This window comes from Oncorhynchus keta, unplaced genomic scaffold (assembly GCF_023373465.1).
Source record: "Oncorhynchus keta strain PuntledgeMale-10-30-2019 unplaced genomic scaffold, Oket_V2 Un_contig_6067_pilon_pilon, whole genome shotgun sequence".
Classification (NCBI taxonomy): Eukaryota; Metazoa; Chordata; class Actinopteri; order Salmoniformes; family Salmonidae; genus Oncorhynchus; species Oncorhynchus keta.
The window spans coordinates 66,235-85,000 of record NW_026288657.1 but is presented as its reverse complement, the minus strand read 5'-3'; the positions used below and the strand labels follow the sequence as shown (position 1 = coordinate 85,000).

The 18,766-nt window shown below is 51.5% G+C and overlaps 1 protein-coding gene across 24 annotated transcripts in view; it reads left to right on the top strand.

Annotated features, from left to right (window-relative positions):
- Nucleotides 1-18,524, top strand: part of LOC127925676 (low-density lipoprotein receptor-related protein 3-like) — a 76,569-nt gene extending 58,045 nt beyond the window's left edge. Inside the window, exons 9-14 of one of the 24 annotated variants that reach the window (XM_052510687.1) lie at nt 1-96; nt 6,954-9,495; nt 14,023-14,859; nt 14,986-15,027; nt 15,112-15,153; nt 15,616-18,524. The exon at nt 1-96 is cut by the window's left edge and continues 37 nt beyond it. In XM_052510687.1, coding sequence (XP_052366647.1) covers nt 1-96; nt 6,954-7,796 — 939 coding nt within the window. In that variant the 3' untranslated portion in view covers nt 7,797-9,495; nt 14,023-14,859; nt 14,986-15,027; nt 15,112-15,153; nt 15,616-18,524. Of the gene's footprint in view, nt 97-6,953; nt 9,496-9,535; nt 9,925-10,184; nt 10,384-11,116; nt 11,252-11,655; nt 12,342-14,022; nt 15,154-15,615 lie in introns of those variants that run through there. The other 23 variants (XM_052510722.1, XM_052510730.1, XM_052510727.1 and 20 more) reach the window with 23 other exon arrangements.
- The last annotated feature ends 242 nt before the right edge of the window (nt 18,525-18,766 follow it).

Sequence of the window (18,766 nt, the reverse complement as noted above, 5' to 3'; positions counted from 1 at the left end):
TTTGTTCAGAGAGAGGCTCCGCCCTCCTATGGTCAGCTGATCGCCCAGGGCCTCATCCCTCCGGTGGAGGACTTCCCTGTGTACAACCCCACTCAGGTAACGTCTGGTTTCACTGCTACAGTCTCTGTATTATAGATACATTATCATTACAACCCCACTCAGGTAACGTCTGGTTTCACTGCTACAGTCTCTGTATTATAGATACATTATCATTACAACCCCACTCAGGTAACGTCTGGTTGTTGTAAAGTTTACACCACAGACTGTAGTGGATATCCCTGTTGTAAAGTTGACACCACAGACTGTAGAGGATGTCCCTGTTGTAAAGTTGACACCACAGACTGTAGAGGATGTCCCTGTTGTAAAGTTGACACCACAGACTGTAGTGGATATTCCTGTTGTAAAGTTGACACCACAGACTGTAGTGGATGTCCCTGTTGTAAAGTTGACACCACAGACTGTAGAGGATGTCCCTGTTGTAAAGTTGACACCACAGACTGTAGCAGAGATCTGGGTGGATATATATATATCCCTGTTGTAAAGTTTACCCCACAGACTGTAGTGGATGTCCCTGTTGTAAAGTTTACACCACAGACTGTAGCAGAGATCTGGGTGGATATCCCTGTTGTAAAGTTGACACCACAGACTGTAGTGGATGTCCCTGTTGTAAAGTTTACACCACAGACTGTAGTGGATATCCCTGTTGTAAAGTTGACACCACAGACTGTAGTGGATGTCCCTGTTGTACAGTTGACACCACAGACTGTAGTGGATATCCCTGTTGTAAAGTTGACACCACAGACTGTAGCAGAGATCTGGGTGGATATCCCTGTTGTAAAGTTTACACCACAGACTGTAGTGGATGTCCCTGTTGTAAAGTTGACACCACAGACTGTAGCAGAGATCTGGGTGGATATCCCTGTTGTAAAGTTTACACCACAGACTGTAGTGGATATCCCTGTTGTAAAGTTGACACCACAGACTGTAGTGGATGTTCCTGTTGTAAAGTTGACACCACAGACTGTAGTGGATATCCCTGTTGTAAAGTTGACACCACAGACTGTAGTGGATGTCCCTGTTGTAAAGTTGACACCACAGACTGTAGTGGATATCCCTGTTGTAAAGTTGACACCACAGACTGTAGTGGATATCCCTGTTGTAAAGTTGACACCACAGACTGTAGTGGATGTCCCTGTTGTAAAGTTGACACCACAGACTGTAGTGGATGTCCCTGTTGTAAAGTTTACATCACAGACTGTAGTGGATATCCCTGTTGTAAAGTTGACACCACAGACTGTAGTGGATGTCCCTGTTGTAAAGTTGACACCACAGACTGTAGTGGATATCCCTGTTGTAAAGTTTACACCACAGACTGTAGTGGATGTCCCTGTTGTAAAGTTTACACCACAGACTGTAGTGGATATCCCGGTTTTAAAGTTTACACCACAGACTGTAGTGGATATCCCTGTTGTAAAGTTTACACCACAGACTGTAGTGGATATCCCTGTTGTAAAGTTTACACCACAGACTGTAGTGGATATCCCTGTTGTAAAGTTTACACCACAGACTGTAGCAGAGATCTGGGTGGATATTCCTGTTGTAAAGTTTACACCACAGACTGTAGTGGATATTCCTGTTGTAAAGTTTACACCACAGACTGTAGCAGAGATCTGGGTGGATATTCCTGTTGTAAAGTTTACACCACAGACTGTAGTGGATATTCCTGTTGTAAAGTTTACACCACAGACTGTAGCAGAGATCTGGGTGGATATTCCTGTTGTAAAGTTTACACCACGGACTGTAGTTGATGTCCCTGTTGTAAAGTTTACACCACAGACTGTAGCAGAGATCTGGGTGGATATTCATGTTGTAAAGTTGACACCACAGACTGTAGTGGATATTCCTGTTGTAAAGTTGACACCACAGACTGTAGCAGAGATCTGGGTAGATGTCCCTGTTGTAAAGTTGACACCACAGACTGTAGTGGATATCCCTGTTGTAAAGTTTACACCACAGACTGTTGTGGATATCCCTGTTGTAAAGTTTACACCACAGACTGTAGTGGATATTCCTGTTGTAAAGTTTACACCACAGACTGTAGTGGATATCCCTGTTGTAAAGTTGACACCACAGACTGTAGTGGATGTCCCTGTTGTAAAGTTGACACCACAGACTGTAGTGGATATTCCTGTTGTAAAGTTTACACCACAGACAGTAGTGGATATCCCTGTTGTAAGGTTTACACCACAGACTGTATCAGAGATCTGGGTGGATATCCCTGTTGTAAAGTTTACACCACAGACTGTATCAGAGATCTGGGTGGATTTCCCTGTTGTAAAGTTTACACCACAGACTGTAGTGGATGTCCCTGTTGTAAAGTTTACACCACAGACTGCAGTGGATATCCCTTTTGTAAAGTTGACACCACAGACTGTAGTGGATATCCCTGTTGTAAAGTTGACACCACAGACTGTAGTGGATGTCCCTGTTGTAAAGTTGACACCACAGACTGTAGTGGATATCCCTGTTGTAAAGTTGACACCACAGACTGTATCAGAGATCTGGGTGGATTTCCCTGTTGTAAAGTTTACATCACAGACTGTAGTGGATGTCCCTGTTGTAAAGTTTACACCACAGACTGCAGTGGATATCCCTTTTGTAAAGTTGACACCACAGACTGTAGTGGATATCCCTGTTGTAAAGTTGACACCACAGACTGTAGTGGATGTCCCTGTTGTAAAGTTGACACCACAGACTGTAGTGGATATCCCTGTTGTAAAGTTGACACCACAGACTGTAGTGGATATTCCTGTTGTAAAGTTTACACCACAGACTGTAGTGGATGTCCCTGTTGTAAAGTTTACACCACAGACTGTAGTGGATATCCCTGTTGTAAAGTTGACACCACAGACTGTAGTGGATATCCCTGTTGTAAAGTTGACACCACAGACTGTAGTGGATATCCCTGTTGTAAAGTTGACCCCACAGACTGTAGCTCTCGTAGCAGCTGGGTTCTGCCTGTGTTCTGATGGTGTGAATATCTAATACTGGAGCTACTCTCTTGGTTAAGATGTATTTCTGACGGGAGAGATCTGAGTGTTACCATGACAACGGGTTAACAAATGATTGACAGATTTGATGGTCTTGCTGACGAGTTTTCCCTCCCTCCCTCCCTCCCTACCTCCCCTCCCTCCCTCCCTCCCTCCCTCCCTCTCTACCTCCCCCCCTCCCTCCCTCCCTCCCTCCCTCTCTACCTCCCTTCTCTCCCTCCCTCCCTCCCTCCCCCCCCTACCCTCTCTCCCTCCCTCCCTCTCTCCCTCCCTCCCTCCCTCCCTCTCTCCCTCCCTCTCTCCCTCCCTCCCTCTCTCCCTCTCTCCCTCCCTCCCTCCCTCCCTACCTCCTCTCCCTCTCTCCCTCCCTCCCTCTCTCCCTCCCTACCTCCTCTCTCTCCCTACCTCCTCTCCCTCCCCTCCCTCCCTCTCTCCCTCTCTCCCTCCCTCCCTCCCTCCCTCCCTCCCTCCCTACCTCCTCTCCCTCTCTCCCTCCCTCCCTCCCTCTCTCCCTCCCTACCTCCTCTCTCTCCCTACCTCCTCTCCCTCCCCTCCCTCCCTCCCTCCCTCCCTCCCTCCCTCCCTCCCTCCCTCCCTCCCTCCCTCCCTCCCCTACCTCCTCTCCCTCCCTCCCTCCCTCCCCTACCTCCCCTCCCTCCCTCCCCTACCTCCTCTCCCTCCCTCCCTCCCTCCCTCCCACCCCTACCTCCTCTCCCTCCCTACCTCCTCTCCTCCCTCCCTCCCTCCCTCCCTCCCTCCCTCCCTCCCTCCCTCCCACCCCTACCTCCTCTCCCTCCCTACCTCCTCTCCTCCCTCCCTCCCTCCCTCCCTCCCTCCCCTCCCTCCCTCCCTCCCTCCCTCCCTCCCTCCCTCCCTCCCTCCCTCCCTCCCTCCCTCCCCCCCCACCTCCTCTCCCTCCCTACCTCCTCTCCCTCCCTCCCTCCCTCCCTCCCTCCCTCCCTCTCTCCCTCCCTCCCTCCCCCCCCTACCTCCCTCTCCCTCTCTCCCTCCCTCCCTCCCTCCCTCCCTCCCCCCTCCCTCCCTCCCTCCCTACCTCCTCTCTCTCCCTACCTCCTCTCCCTCCCTCCCTCCCTCCCTCCCTCCCTCCCTCCCTACCTCCTCTCTCTCCCTACCTCCCTCCCTCCCTCCCTCCCTCCCTCCCTCCCTCCTCCCCCTCCCTCCCTCCCTCCCTCCCTCCCTCCCTCCCTCCCTCCCTCCCTCCCTCCCTCCCTACCTCCTCTCCCTCCCTCCCTCTCTCCCTCCCTCCCTCTCTCCCTCCCTACCTCCTCTCTCTCCCTACCTCCTCTCCCTCCCCTCCCTCCCTCTCTCCCTCTCTCCCTCCCTCCCTCCCTCCCTCCCTACCTCCTCTCCCTCTCTCCCTCCCTCCCTCTCTCCCTCCCTACCTCCTGTCTCTCCCTACCTCCTCTCCCTCCCCTCCCTCCCTCCCTCCTCTCTCTCCCTACCTCCTCTCCCTCCCCTCCCTCCCTCCCTCCCTCCCTCCCTCTCTCCCTCCCTCCCTCCCTCCCTCCCTCCCTCCCTCCCTCCCTCCCTACCTCCTCTCCCTCCCTCCCTCTCTCCCTCCCTCCCTCTCTCCCTCCCTACCTCCTCTCTCTCCCTACCTCCTCTCCCTCCCCTCCCTCCCTCTCTCCCTCTCTCCCTCCCTCCCTCCCTCCCTACCTCCTCTCCCTCTCTCCCTCCCTCCCTCTCTCCCTCCCTACCTCCTGTCTCTCCCTACCTCCTCTCCCTCCCCTCCCTCCCTCCCTCCCTCCCCTACCTCCTCTCCCTCCCTCCCTCCCCCTACCTCCCCTCCCTCCCTCCCCTACCTCCTCTCCCTCCCTCCCTCCCTCCCTCCCTCCCTACCTCCTCTCCCTCCCTACCTCCTCTCCTCCCTCCCTCCCTCCCTCCCTCCCTCCCTCCCTCCCTCCTCCCTCCCTCCCTCTCTCCCTCCCTCTCTCCCTCCCTCTCTCCCTCCCTCTCTCCCTCCCTCCCCCTCTCCTCCCTCCCTCTCTCCCTCCCTCCCTCCCTCCCTCCCTCCCTCCCTCCCTCCTCTCTCCTCCCTACCTCCTCTCCCTCCCCTCCCTCCCCTCCCTCCCTCCCTCCCTCCCTCCCTCCTCTCCCTCCCTCCCTCCCCTACCTCCCCTCCCTCACCTCCTCTCCCTCCCTCCCTCCCCCCCTCCCTCCCTCCCCTACCTCCCCTACCTCCTCTCCCTCCCTCCCTCCCTCCCTCCCCTTCCTCCTCTCCCTCCCTCCCTCCCTCCCTCCCTCCCTCTCTCTCTCTCTCTCTCTCTCTCTCCCTCCCTCCCTCCCTCTCTCCCTCCCTCCCTCCCTCTCTCCCTCCCTCCCTCCCTCCCTCCCTCCCTCCCTCCCTCTCCTCCCTCCCTCCCTCCCTCCCTCCCTCCCTACCTCCTCTCCCTCCCTCCCTCCCTCCCTCCCTCCTCTCCCCCTCCCTCCCTCCCTCCCCTACCTCCCTCCCTCACCTCCTCTCCCTCCCTCCCTCCTCCCTCCCTCCCTCCCTCCCTCCCCCTACCTCCTCTCCCTCCCTCCCCTCCCCTTCCTCCTCTCCCTCCCTCCCTCCCTCCCTCCCTCTCTCTCTCTCTCTCTCTCTCTCTCTCCCTCCCTCCCTCCCTCTCTCCCTCCCTCCCTCTCTCCCTCCCTCCCTCCCTCCCTCCCTCCCTCCCTCCCTCCCTCCCTCCCTCTCCCTCCCCTCCCTCCCTCTCTCCCTCCCTCCCTCCCTCCCTCCCTCCTCTCCCTCCCTCCCTCCCTCCCTCCCTCCCTCCCTCCCTCCCTCTCTCCCTCCCTCCCTCCCCCTCCCTCTCTCCCTCCCTCCCTCCCCCTCCCCCTCCCTCCCTCCCTCCCTCCCTACCTCCTCTCCCTCCCTCTCCCTCCCTCTCTCCCTCTCTCCCTCCCCCTCCCTCCCTCCCCCTCCCTCCCTCCCTCTCCCTCCCTCCCTCCCTCCCTCCCTCCCTCCCTCCCCTCCCCTCCCTCCCTCCCTCCTCTCCCTCCCTCCCTCCCTCCCTCCCTCCCTCCCTCCCTCCCTCCCTCCCCCTCCCTCCCTCCCTCCCTCCCTCCCTCCCTCCCTCCCTCCCTACCTCCTCTCCCTCCCTCCCTCTCTACCTCCCCTCCCTCCCTCTCTACCTCCCCTCCCCCTCCCTCCCTCTCTACCTCCCCTCCCTCCCTCCCTCCCTCTCTCCTCCCTCCCTCCCTCCCTCCCTCCCTCCCTCCCTCCCTCCCTCCCTCCCTCCCTCCCTCCCTCCCTCCCCCTCCCTCCCCCCTCCCCCTCCCCCTCTCCTCCCTCCCTCCCTCCCTCCCTCCCTCTCTCCCTCCCTCCCTCCCTCCCTCCCTCTCTCCCTCCCTCCCTCCCTCCCTCCCTCCCTCCCCCTCCCTCCCTACCTCCCTCCCCTCCCCCTCCCTCCCTCCCTCCCTCCCCCTCCCTCCCCCTCCCCTCCCTCCCTCCCTCCCTCCCTCTCCCTCCCTCCCTCTTTCCCTCCCTCCCTCCCTCCCTCCCTCCCTCCCCTACCTCCTCTCCCTCCCTACCTCCCCCTCCCTCCCTCCCTCCCTCCCTCCCTCCTCCCTCTCTCCCTCCCTCTCTCCCTCCCTCCCTCCCCTCCCTCCTCCTCCCCCTCCCTCCCTCCCTCCCTCCCTCCCTCCCTCCCTCCCTCCCTCCCTCCCTCCCTCCCTCCCTCCCTCCCTCCCTCCCTCCCTCCCTCCCTCCCTCCCTCCCCCTCCCTCCCTCCCTCTCTCTCTCTCTCCCTCCCTCCCTCCCTCCCTCCCCCTCCCTCCCTCCCTCCCTCCCTCCCTCCTCTCCTCCCTCCCTCCCTCCCTCCCTCCCTCCCTCCCTACCTCCCCCTACCTCCCTCTCTCCCTCTCTCCCTCCCTCCCTCCCCCCTACCTCCCCTCATCCAGGCCTCCATGCTCCAGAACATCCGTACAGCGATGCGTAGGCAGATCAGAAGACACTCCTCCCGCCGGGCCACGTCACATCGCCGCCTGAGGCGCCTTTGGAACCGCCTGTTCCACCGAGGGACCCGTCTCCGCGGCCAGATCCCCCTCCTCACACCCCCCGGGTCTCAGGTGGCTCTGGGCCTGCACTCCTACCACACCTCGGAGGGACCTGGAGCCAGGGCTGGGGATGGAGGTGGCGGGGCGGGCATGGTGGGAGGCATGGCGGGCATGGGACCAGCAAGGACCCCCTCCCGCTGCTCTACAGCAGCAGTAGGCTTCACCCTGCATGCCCACACCCAGGCCTTGTCACAGTCCCAGTCCTCCCACCCCTCCTTGGAGTCTCCCCACTCCCCACCCTCCCCCTCTGACAGTGAACCATCCGAGGCGTCTCCTTGTTCCCCAGATAGCCCGGGTAGCAGGGTTAGGTTGCCCCTCAGCGAGCTCTCCACCCCTGGGCAGCAGAGTGACTCATTAACATCTGCCCCCAGCATACTGAGCCAGCAGTGCCCCCTAGAGGGCAGCACAGGTCATTACACTCGCCGGGCCTCCAGGAAGCTGGTCTTGGGGCTGGCTGCCAACCTGAGAGGGGTGGCTCTACGACGCTACTCCCCCATGGGGCTCACCTCCCCCGTTACCCCCCCTGTCCTTCCCCCTCCAGACTCCCAGCCGCCCTGCCACCACCCCCTGACCTCCCCCCTGACGTCATCCCCCTCGGGGTCTTCAGACGACAGTCAGAGGTTCCATGCCCTGGAAGTGCCAACCCAGGAGAGGAAGAGGAGGAGGAGGAGGAGGGGAGGGGTATAGGGGTGCCCAGCAGCAGTGAGGAAGAGGAGGAGGAGGAGGAGGATGGAGATGAGACTCTACTGATCTGCTAGTATGAAAGACAGACAGACAGACAGACAGACAGACAGACAGACAGACAGACAGACAGACAGACAGACAGACAGACAGACAGACAGACAGACAGACAGAGAGCTGTAGACTGTTTCTCTGGCTGAAACACAGAGAGCTGTAGACTCTGTCTCTGGCTGAAACACGGAGAGCTGTAGACTCTGTTTCTCTGGCTGAAACACAGAGAGCTGTAGACTCTGTCTCTCTGGCTGAAACACAGAGAGCTGTAGACTCTCTCTGTCTGAAACACAGAGAGCTGTAGACTCTGTTTCTCTGGCTGAAACACAGAGAGCTGTAGACTCTGTCTCTCTGGCTGAAACACAGAGAGCTGTAGACTCTGTTTCTCTGGCTGAAACACAGAGAGCTGTAGACTCTGTTTCTGGCTGAAACACAGAGAGCTGTAGACTCTGTTTCTCTGGCTGAAACACAGAGAGCTGTAGACTCTCTCTGGCTGAAACACAGAGAGCTGTAGACTCTGTCTCTGGCTGAAACACAGAGAGCTGTAGACTCTGTCTCTCTGGCTGAAACACAGAGAGCTGTAGACTCTGTCTCTGGCTGAAACACAGAGAGCTGTAGACTCTGTTTCTCTGGCTGAAACACAGAGAGCTGGAGAATAACTGAATAATGGGACAGTGGATGATCTCAGAGCAGCACGATGATTTCAGTCCTCCCTCCACCCCCTCTATCTGCTCATCCCTCCATCCCTGCCTTACCAGAGATCTACAGCTGAGGGCTGTACATCAGCCTGTCTACTGACTCAGTCACTCTGATTCAGTCACACATACTCAGTCACACTAACTCAGTCACAGAGACTCAATCACACAGACTCAGTCACACTGACTCAGTAACACAGACTCAAACACACTAACTCAGTCACTCTGACTCAGTCACACTAACTCAGTGACACTAACTCAGTGACACTAACTCAGTCACTCTGATTCAGTCACACATACTCAGTCACACTAACTCAGTCACAGAGACTCAATCACACTAACTCAGTCACAGAGACTCAATCACACAGACTCAGTCACTCTGACTCATATCACCATCGTCTGTTTTTGTAAACGTTGTCAGTGAGGTAAAAAACAAAACAGTGAATGACATCACCAGCTGGATCACTTGAAGTGATGAACAAGATGTAACACAAGAAGAAGATGTTTTGAGGAAGTTGTGAAATTGAATGTTATTATGAATGTGATATCTGACTGTTATCATAGATGTTTAAGCAGTGGCCTATCTTGGTACCCTCTCTAGACGATGGTTGGACCACAGGCAGTGGAGGGGGTGTCTACTCGGTCACAGTGGCCGGGTCACAAATGGTAACCTATTCCCTATATAGTGCACTACTTCTGGCCAGAGCTCTATGGGGTAGGCTATAGGGCATGGTTAGAGAACAGAGCTCTATGGGGTAGGCTATAGGGCATGGTTAGAGAACAGAGCTCTATGGGGTAGGCTATAGGGCATGGTTAGAGAACAGAGCTCTATGGGGTAGACTATAGGGCATGGTTAGAGAACAGAGCTCTATGGGGTAGGCTATAGGGCGTGGTTAGAGAACAGAGCTCTATGGGGTAGGCTATAGGGAATGGTTAGAGAACAGAGCTCTATGGGGTAGGTTATAGGGCATGGTTAGAGAACAGAGCTCTATGGGGTAGGCTATAGGGCATGGTTAGAGAACAGAGCTCTATGGGGTAGTCTATAGGGCATGGTTAGAGAACAGAGCTCTATGGGGTAGGCTATAGGGCATGGTTAGAGAACAGAGCTCTATGGGGTAGGCTATAGGGCGTGGTTAGAGAACAGAGCTCTATGGGGTAGGCTATAGGGCATGGTTAGAGAACAGAGCTCTATGGGGTAGGCTATAGGGGATGGTTAGAGAACAGAGCTCTATGGGGTAGGCTATAGGGGATGGTTAGAGAACAGAGCTCTATGGGGTAGGCTATAGGGCATGGTTAGAGAACAGAACTCTATGGGGTAGGCTATAGGGGATGGTTAGAGAACAGAGCTCTATGGGGTAGGCTATAGGTCATGGTTAGAGAACAGAGCTCTATGGGTAGGCTATGGGGCATGGTTAGAGAACAGAGCTCTATGGGGTAGGCTATAGGGCATGGTTAGATAACAGAGCTCTATGGGGTAGGCTATAGGGCATTTAGAGAACAGAGATCTATGGGGTAGGCTATAGGGCATGGTTAGAGAACAGAGCTCTATGGGGTAGGCTATAGGGGGGGTAGGCTATAGGGCATGGTTAACAGAGCTCTATGGGGTAGGCTATAGGGCATGGTTAGAGAACAGAGATCTATGGGGTAGGCTATAGGGGATGGTTAGAGAACAGAGCTCTATGGGGTAGGCTATAGGGCATGGTTAGAGAACAGAGCTCTATGGGGTAGGCTATAGGGCATGGTTAGAGAACAGAGCTCTATGGGGTAGGCTATAGGGCATGGTTAGAGAACAGAGATCTATGGGGTAGGCTATAGGGCATGGTTAGAGAACAGAGCTCTATGGGGTAGGCTATAGGGCAATGGTTAGATTAACAGAGCTCTATGGGGTAGGCTATAGGGGTGGTTAGAGAACAGAGCTCTATAGGGTAGGCTATAGGGGATGGTTGGAGAACAGAGCTCTATGGGGTAGGCTGTAGGGAATGGTTATAACAGAGCTCTATGGGGTAGGCTATAGGGCATGGTTAGAGAACAGAGCTCTATGGGGTAGGCTATAGGGCATGGTTAGAGAACAGAGCTCTACAGGGTAGGTTATAGGGCATGGTTAGAGAACAGAGCTCTATGAGGTAGGCTATAGGGCATGGTTAGAGAACAGAGCTCTATGAGGTAGGCTATATGGCATGGTTAGAGGACAGAGCTCTATGGGGTAGGCTATAGGGCATGGTTAGAGAACAGAGCTCTATGGGGTAGGCTAATAGGGCATGGTTAGAGAACAGAGCTCTATGGGGTAGGCTATAGGGCATGGTTAGAGAACAGAGCTCTATGGGGTAGACTAGGTTAGAGAACTAGCTCTATGGGCATGCATGTTAGAGAACAGAGCTCTATGGGGTAGGCTATAGGGCATGGTTAGAGAACAGAGCTCTCTATAGGGAATGGTTAGAGAACAGAGCTCTATAGGGTAGGTTATAGGGCATGGTTAGAGAACAGAGCTCTATGGGGTAGGCTATAGGGCATGGTTAGAGAACAGAGCTCTATGGGGTAGTCTATAGGGCAATGGTTAGAGAACAGAGCTCTATGGGGTAGGCTATAGGGCATGGTTAGAGAACAGAGCTCTATGGGGTAGGCTATAGGGCATGGTTAGAGAACAGAGCTCTATGGGGTAGGCTATAGGGCATGGTTAGAGAACAGAGCTCTATGGGGTAGGCTATAGGGGATGGTTAGAGAACATCTATGGGCTTAGGGGATGGTTAACAGAGCTCTATGGGGTAGGCTATAGGGCATGGTTAGAGAACAGAACTCTATGGGGTAGGCTATAGGGGATGGTTAGAGAACAGAGCTCTATGGGGTAGGCTATAGGGGTTAGAGAACATGGTTAGAGAACAGAGCTCTATGGGGTAGGCTATAGGGCATGGTTAGATGAGCTCTATGGGGTAGGCTAAGGGCATGGTTAGCAGAGCTCTATGGGGTAGGCTATAGGGCATGGTTAGAGCTCTATGGGGTAGGCTATAGGGCATGGTTAGATAACAGAGCTCTATGGGGTAGGCTATAGGGCATGGTTAGAGAACAGAGCTCTATGGGGTAGGCTATAGGGCATGGTTAGAGAACAGAGATCTATGGGGTAGGCTATAGGGGATGGTTAGAGAACAGAGCTCTATGGGGTAGGCTATAGGGCATGGTTAGAGAACAGAGCTCTATGGGGTAGGCTATAGGGCATGGTTAGAGAACAGAGCTCTATGGGGTAGGCTATAGGGCATGGTTAGAGAACAGAGCTCTATGGGGTAGGCTATAGGGCATGGTTAGAGAACAGAGCTCTATGGAGTAGGCTATGGGGCATGGTTAGAGAACAGAGCTCTATGGGGTAGGCTATAGGGCATGGTTAGATAACAGAGCTCTATGGGGTAGGCTATAGGGCATGGTTAGAGAACAGAGATCTATGGGGTAGGCTATAGGGCATGGTTAGAGAACAGAGCTCTATGGGGTAGGCTATAGGGAATGGTTAGATAACAGAGCTCTATGGGGTAGGCTATAGGGCATGGTTAGAGAACAGAGCTCTATGGGGTAGGCTATAGGGCATGGTTAGAGAACAGAGATCTATGGGGTAGGCTATAGGGGATGGTTAGAGAACAGAGCTCTATGGGGTAGGCTATAGGGCATGGTTAGAGAACAGAGCTCTATGGGGTAGGCTATAGGGCATGGTTAGAGAACAGAGCTCTATGGGGTAGGCTATAGGGCATGGTTAGAGAACAGAGATCTATGGGGTAGGCTATAGGGCATGGTTAGAGAACAGAGCTCTATGGGGTAGGCTATAGGGAATGAATTACAGAGCTCTATGGGGTAGGCTATAGGGCATGGTTAGAGAACAGAGCTCTATAGGGTAGGCAGATGGTTGGAGAACAGAGCTCTATGGGGTAGGCTGTAGGGAATGGTTAGATAACAGAGCTCTATGGGGTAGGCTATAGGGCATGGTTAGAGAACAGAGCTCTATGGGGTAGGCTATAGGGCGTGGTTAGAGAACAGAGCTCTATAGGGTAGGTTATAGGGCATGGTTAGAGAACAGAGCTCTATGGGTAGGCTATAGGGCATGGTTAGAGAACAGAGCTCTATGAGGTAGGCTATATGGCTAGAGGACAGAGCTCTATGGGGTAGGCTATAGGGCATGGTTAGAGAACAGAGCTCTATGGGGTAGGCAATAGGGCATGGTTAGAGAACAGAGCTCTATGGGGTAGGCTATAGGGCATGGTTAGAGAACAGAGCTCTATGGGGTAGACTCTAGGGCATGGTTAGAGAACAGAGCTATGGGGTAGACTATAGGGCATGGTTAGAGAACAGAGCTCTATGGGGTAGGCTATAGGGCGTGGTTAGATCTATGGGGTAGGCTAGGGAATGGTTAGAGAACAGAGCTCTATGGGGTAGGTTATAGGGCATGGTTAGAGAACAGAGCTCTATGGGGTAGGCTATAGGGCATGGTTAGAGAACAGAGCTCTATGGGGTAGTCTATAACATGGTTAGAGAACAGAGCTCTATGGGGTAGGCTATAGGGCATGGTTAGAGAACAGAGCTCTATGGGGTAGGCTATAGGGCGTGGTTAGAGAACAGAGCTCTATGGGGTAGGCTATAGGGCATGGTTAGAGAACAGAGCTCTATGGGGTAGGCTATAGGGGATGGTTAGAGAACAGAGCTCTATGGGGTAGGCTATAGGGGATGGTTAGAGAACAGAGCTCTATGGGGTAGGCTATAGGGCATGGTTAGAGAACAGAACTCTATGGGGTAGGCTATAGGGGATGGTTAGAGAACAGAGCTCTATGGGGTAGGCTATAGGTCATGGTTAGAGAACAGAGCTCTATGGAGTAGGCTATGGGGCATGGTTAGAGAACAGAGCTCTATGGGGTAGGCTATAGGGCATGGTTAGATAACAGAGCTCTATGGGGTAGGCTATAGGGCATGGTTAGAGAACAGAGATCTATGGGGTAGGCTATAGGGCATGGTTAGAGAACAGAGCTCTATGGGGTAGGCTATAGGGAATGGTTAGATAACAGAGCTCTATGGGGTAGGCTATAGGGCATGGTTAGAGAACAGAGCTCTATGGGGTAGGCTATAGGGCATGGTTAGAGAACAGAGATCTATGGGGTAGGCTATAGGGGATGGTTAGAGAACAGAGCTCTATGGGGTAGGCTATAGGGCATGGTTAGAGAACAGAGCTCTATGGGGTAGGCTATAGGGCATGGTTAGAGAACAGAGCTCTATGGGGTAGGCTATAGGGCATTTAGAGAACAGAGATCTATGGGGTAGGCTATAGGGCATGGTTAGAGAACAGAGCTCTATGGGGTAGGCTATAGGGAATGGTTAGATTACAGAGCTCTATGAGGTAGGCTATAGGGCATGGTTAGAGAACAGAGCTCTATGAGGTAGGCTATATGGCATGGTTAGAGGACAGAGCTCTATGGGGTAGGCTATAGGGCATGGTTAGAGAACAGAGCTCTATGGGGTAGGCTATAGGGCGTGGTTAGAGAACAGAGCTCTATGGGGTAGGCTATAGGGAATGGTGGGACACATTCTGAACGGAGCCTCACTAACCTTGGTCTAAGACTTACCCCATATGGCGCTGGGCAACATGAGGGCACTACATAGACAACACAGGGGCCATTTGGGACACATTCTGAACGGAGCCTCACTAACCTTGGTCTAAGACTTACCCCAAATGGCTCTGGGCAACATGAGGGCACTACATAGACAACACAGGGGCCATTTGGGACACATTCCAGGACAACAGTTGGTAATGATGGAGAGACAGACGGCAGGAAGTGCTCTGGTGTTTAATAAAGGTAATGTTGGTTCAGCAGGAAGTCCTCTGGTGTTTCATAAAGGTCATGTTGGTTCAGCAGGAAGTCCTCTGGTGTTTCATAAAGGTCATGTTGTTTCAGCAGGAAGTCCTCTGGTGTTTAATAAAGGTCATGTTGGTTCAGCAGGAAGTCCTCTGGTGTTTCATAAAGGTCATGTTGGTTCAGCAGGAAGTCCTCTGGTGTTTAATAAAGGTCATGTTGGTTCAGCAGGAAGTCCTCTGGTGTTTAATAAAGGTCATGTTGGTTCAGCAGGAAGTCCTCTGGTGTTTAATAAAGGTCATGTTGGTTCAGCAGGAAGTCCTCTGGTGTTTAATAAAGGTCATGTTGGTTCAGCAGGAAGTCCTCTGGTGTTTCATAAAGGTCATGTTGGTTCAGCAGGAAGTCCTCTGGTGTTTCATAAAGGTCATGTTGGTTCAGCAGGAAGTCCTCTGGTGTTTAATAAAGGTCATGTTGGTTCAGCAGGAAGTCCTCTGGTGTTTAATAAAGGTCATGTTGGTACAGCAGGAAGTCCTCTGGTGTTTAATAAAGGTCATGTTGGTTCAGCAGGAAGTCCTCTGGTGTTTAATAAAGGTCATGTTGGTTCAGCAGGAAGTCCTCTGGTGTTTAATTAAGGTCATGTTGGTTCAGCAGGAAGTCCTCTGGTGTTTAATTAAGGTCATGTTGGTACAGCAGGAAGTCCTCTGGTGTTTCATAAAGGTCATGTTGGTTCAGCAGGAAGTCCTCTGGTGTTTAATAAAGGTCATGTTGGTTCAGCAGGAAGTCCTCTGGTGTTTAATAAAGGTCAACAACTAATGCTAGCCAGATCAACAACTAATGCTTGCCAGATCAACAGCTAATGCTAGCCAGATCAACAGCTAATGCTAGCCAGATCAACAACTAATGCTAGCCAGATCAACAGCTAATGCTAGCCAGATCAATAACTAATGCTAGCCAGATCAACAGCTAATGCTAGCCAGATCAACAGCTAATGCTAGCCAGATCAACAACTAATGCTAGCCAGATCAACAACTAATGCTAGCCAGATCAACAACTAATGCTAGCCAGATCAACAGCTAATGCTAGCCAGATCAATAACTAATGCTAGCCAGATCAACAACTAATGCTAGCCAGATCAACAACTAATGCTAGCCAGATCAATAACTAATGCTAGCCAGATCAATAACTAATGCTAGCCAGATCAATAACTAATGCTAGCCAGATCAACAGCTAATGCTAGCCAGATCAACAGCTAATGCTAGCCAGATCAATAACTAATGCTAGCCAGATCAATAACTAATGCTAGCCAGATCAACAGCTAATGCTAGCCAGATCAATAACTGATGCTAGCCAGATCAACAGCTAATGCTAGCCAGATCAACAGCTAATGCTAGCCAGATCAACAACTAATGCTAGCCAGATCAACAACTAATGCTTGCCAGATCAACAGCTAATGCTAGCCAGATCAACAGCTAATGCTAGCCAGATCAATAACTAATGCTAGCCAGATCAACAGCTAATGCTAGCCAGATCAATAACTAATGCTAGCCAGATCAACAACTAATGCTAGCCAGATCAACAACTAATGCTAGCCAGATCAACAACTAATGCTAGCCAGATCAACAGCTAATGCTAGCCAGATCAACAGCTAATGCTAGCCAGATCAATAACTAATGCTAGCCAGATCAATAACTAATGCTAGCCAGATCAACAGCTAATGCTAGCCAGATCAATAACTAATGCTAGCCAGATCAACAACTAATGCTAGCCAGATCAATAACTAATGCTAGCCAGATCAATAACTAATGCTAGCCAGATCAATAACTAATGCTAGCCAGATCAACAGCTAATGCTAGCCAGATCAATAACTAATGCTAGCCAGATCAATAACTAATGCTAGCCAGATCAATAACTAATGCTAGCCAGATCAATAACTAATGCTAGCCAGATCAACAGCTAATGCTTGCCAGATCAATAACTAATGCTAGCCAGATCAATAACTAATGCTTGCCAGATCAATAACTAATGCTAGCCAGATCAACAGCTAATGCTTGCCAGATCAATAACTAATGCTTGCCAGATCAACAGCTAATGCTTGCCAGATCAATAACTAATGCTAGCCAGATCAATAACTAATGCTTGCCAGATCAATAACTAATGCTAGCCAGATCAATAACTAATGCTAGCCAGATCAATAACTAATGCTAGCCAGATCAACATCTAATGCTAGCCAGATCAATAACTAATGCTAGCCAGATCAACAACTAATGCTAGCCAGATCAATAACTAATGCTAGCCAGATCAAGATGAGCTTAGATCTAACAAAGGAACGTTAGATAAAACCTCTCAAACTTTTTCATCGAGATAAACAATGGGGAAGAGTAAGTAGACTGCTCGTCCTTCTGCAGCTTGCCTGCCAATGCATGCTTGTCCCAACCAAGCACTCCAGCTAACTGGCTAAAGTTGGCTAGCGGAGAACACCTCACTCTGACCATTTTACTCACCGTAACAGAGCTGTTAGGCTGTTTACATGTTATCTAGAACGTTCTTGATTAATTATTACTTTTTGTTTGCCTACGTTTACTAAACCCCGGTCATATTCATTACATTACATTTAAGTCATTTAGCAGACGCTCTTATCCAGAGCGACTTACAAATTGGTGCATTCACCTTATGACATCCAGTAGAATAGTCACTTTACAATAGTGCATCTAAATCTTAAAGGGGGGGGGGTGAGAATTCAGTGGGTTTTCGTTCGTAAATGTATTTTCGTCAGTTATTCTTCGCTCTGGCATACAGACGAGACGCTCTGAAATTTCAGAGCGTCTGGATATGCAGTTTTTCAACTTCCAACATTTAATTTTAATTTTACTAGAACAAATTCTTACTTTCAATGACAGCCTAGGAACAGTGGGTTAACTGCCTGTTCAGGGGCAGAATGACAGATTTGTACCTTGTCAGCTCGGGGATTCGAACTTGCAACCTTTCGCTTACTAGTCCAACACTCTAACCACTAGGCTACCCTGCCCTGCTGTGTATAGCCACCGAAAAACGATATGAGGGGGAAAAAGGGTCAGTCACTCACCCTCTCCTTCCAATGACATGTCATCCTCCTAAACAGCTAGCTAGCTAACGTTAGGCTCTGTGCTTTTAGCTCGCTACATAAATAGATACGCTAGGCTACTAGCCACGTTAACACTGACTTGTGATCATTGCCTTTTGCTTGTTTGATTGTAGTGACACTCCCAGCCTTTATAACATAGGTATGTTTTTGTCCAGAATATTGAGTCGTTGAAACTGAAACAGTGGATCCCGAATGGGAGGCAGTAAACAACGTACCAGGCCAGCTGCGATTTACAACCCGATAGCAATATGCTTTTTTTGGGAATACTAAGAAATGTATTGGTGAATTCTATTAATCATGCATTGAACTGCATCCATCGGTTCTGCCAACATTGCCTTACTCATGGAATGTTACAAAGTTGGTTTTATAGCATAAACTGGGATTTTGACAGATATTATGATTGTCTATTTCTTTCATATCTACAAAGTAGTTAACACACTGTCAGTTCCACTTTAACGAGTACTATTACAGACTTAGCGATGTTCCATTAGAGAAGTATCTCCCTTCCAACCTCCTGTCTGTCTGTCTGTCTGTCTGTCTGTCTGTCTGTCTGTCTGTCTGTCTGTCTGTCTGTCTGTCTGTCTGTCTGTCTGTCTGTCTGTCTGGCTGTCTGTCTGTCCGTCTGTCTGATGTACTGTCTGTCCGTCTGTCTGATGTACTGTCTGTCTGTCTGTCTGTCTGTCTGTCTGTCTGTCTGTCTGTCTGTCTGTCTGTCTGTCTGTCTGTCTGGCTGTCTGGCTGTCTGTCCGTGCTAGCAGTCACACCAGGCTAACGGTTACACCCAGTCCTATTATAACCAACAGGGGAAATAACTCTCTCATTGTATCAGACTCTTCCCTGACTGTATGGTCTGTCCGTGTGTCTGTCTGTCTGTCTGTCTGTCTGTCTGTCTGTCTGTCTGTCTGTCTGTCTGTCTGTCTGGCTGGCTGGCTGGCTGGCTGGCTGGCTGTCACTTTGTCATTATGGGTTATTGTGTGTAGATGGGTGAGATTCTTAACAAATGTCATCCATTTTGAAATCAGGTTGTCACATAATAAAATGTGAATATGTCGAGGGGTGTGAATTCTTTCCGAAGGAACGATATAAGATTAGGGCTGTCGTCAAACGATTTAAATAATGAATCGAGTTAATAGCATTCGTTAGTAAAAAATGTTTGTAATTTGCTCAAATTTGGCACCAAAGAAAGCTTTTTCTAAGCTGACACATTATGGAATTGTTTTAAGATGGGCACCAAGGGGGACGGGGGGGACGGGGACGGGGGGACGGGGGCATACCAAGGATCATTCAGCTAGT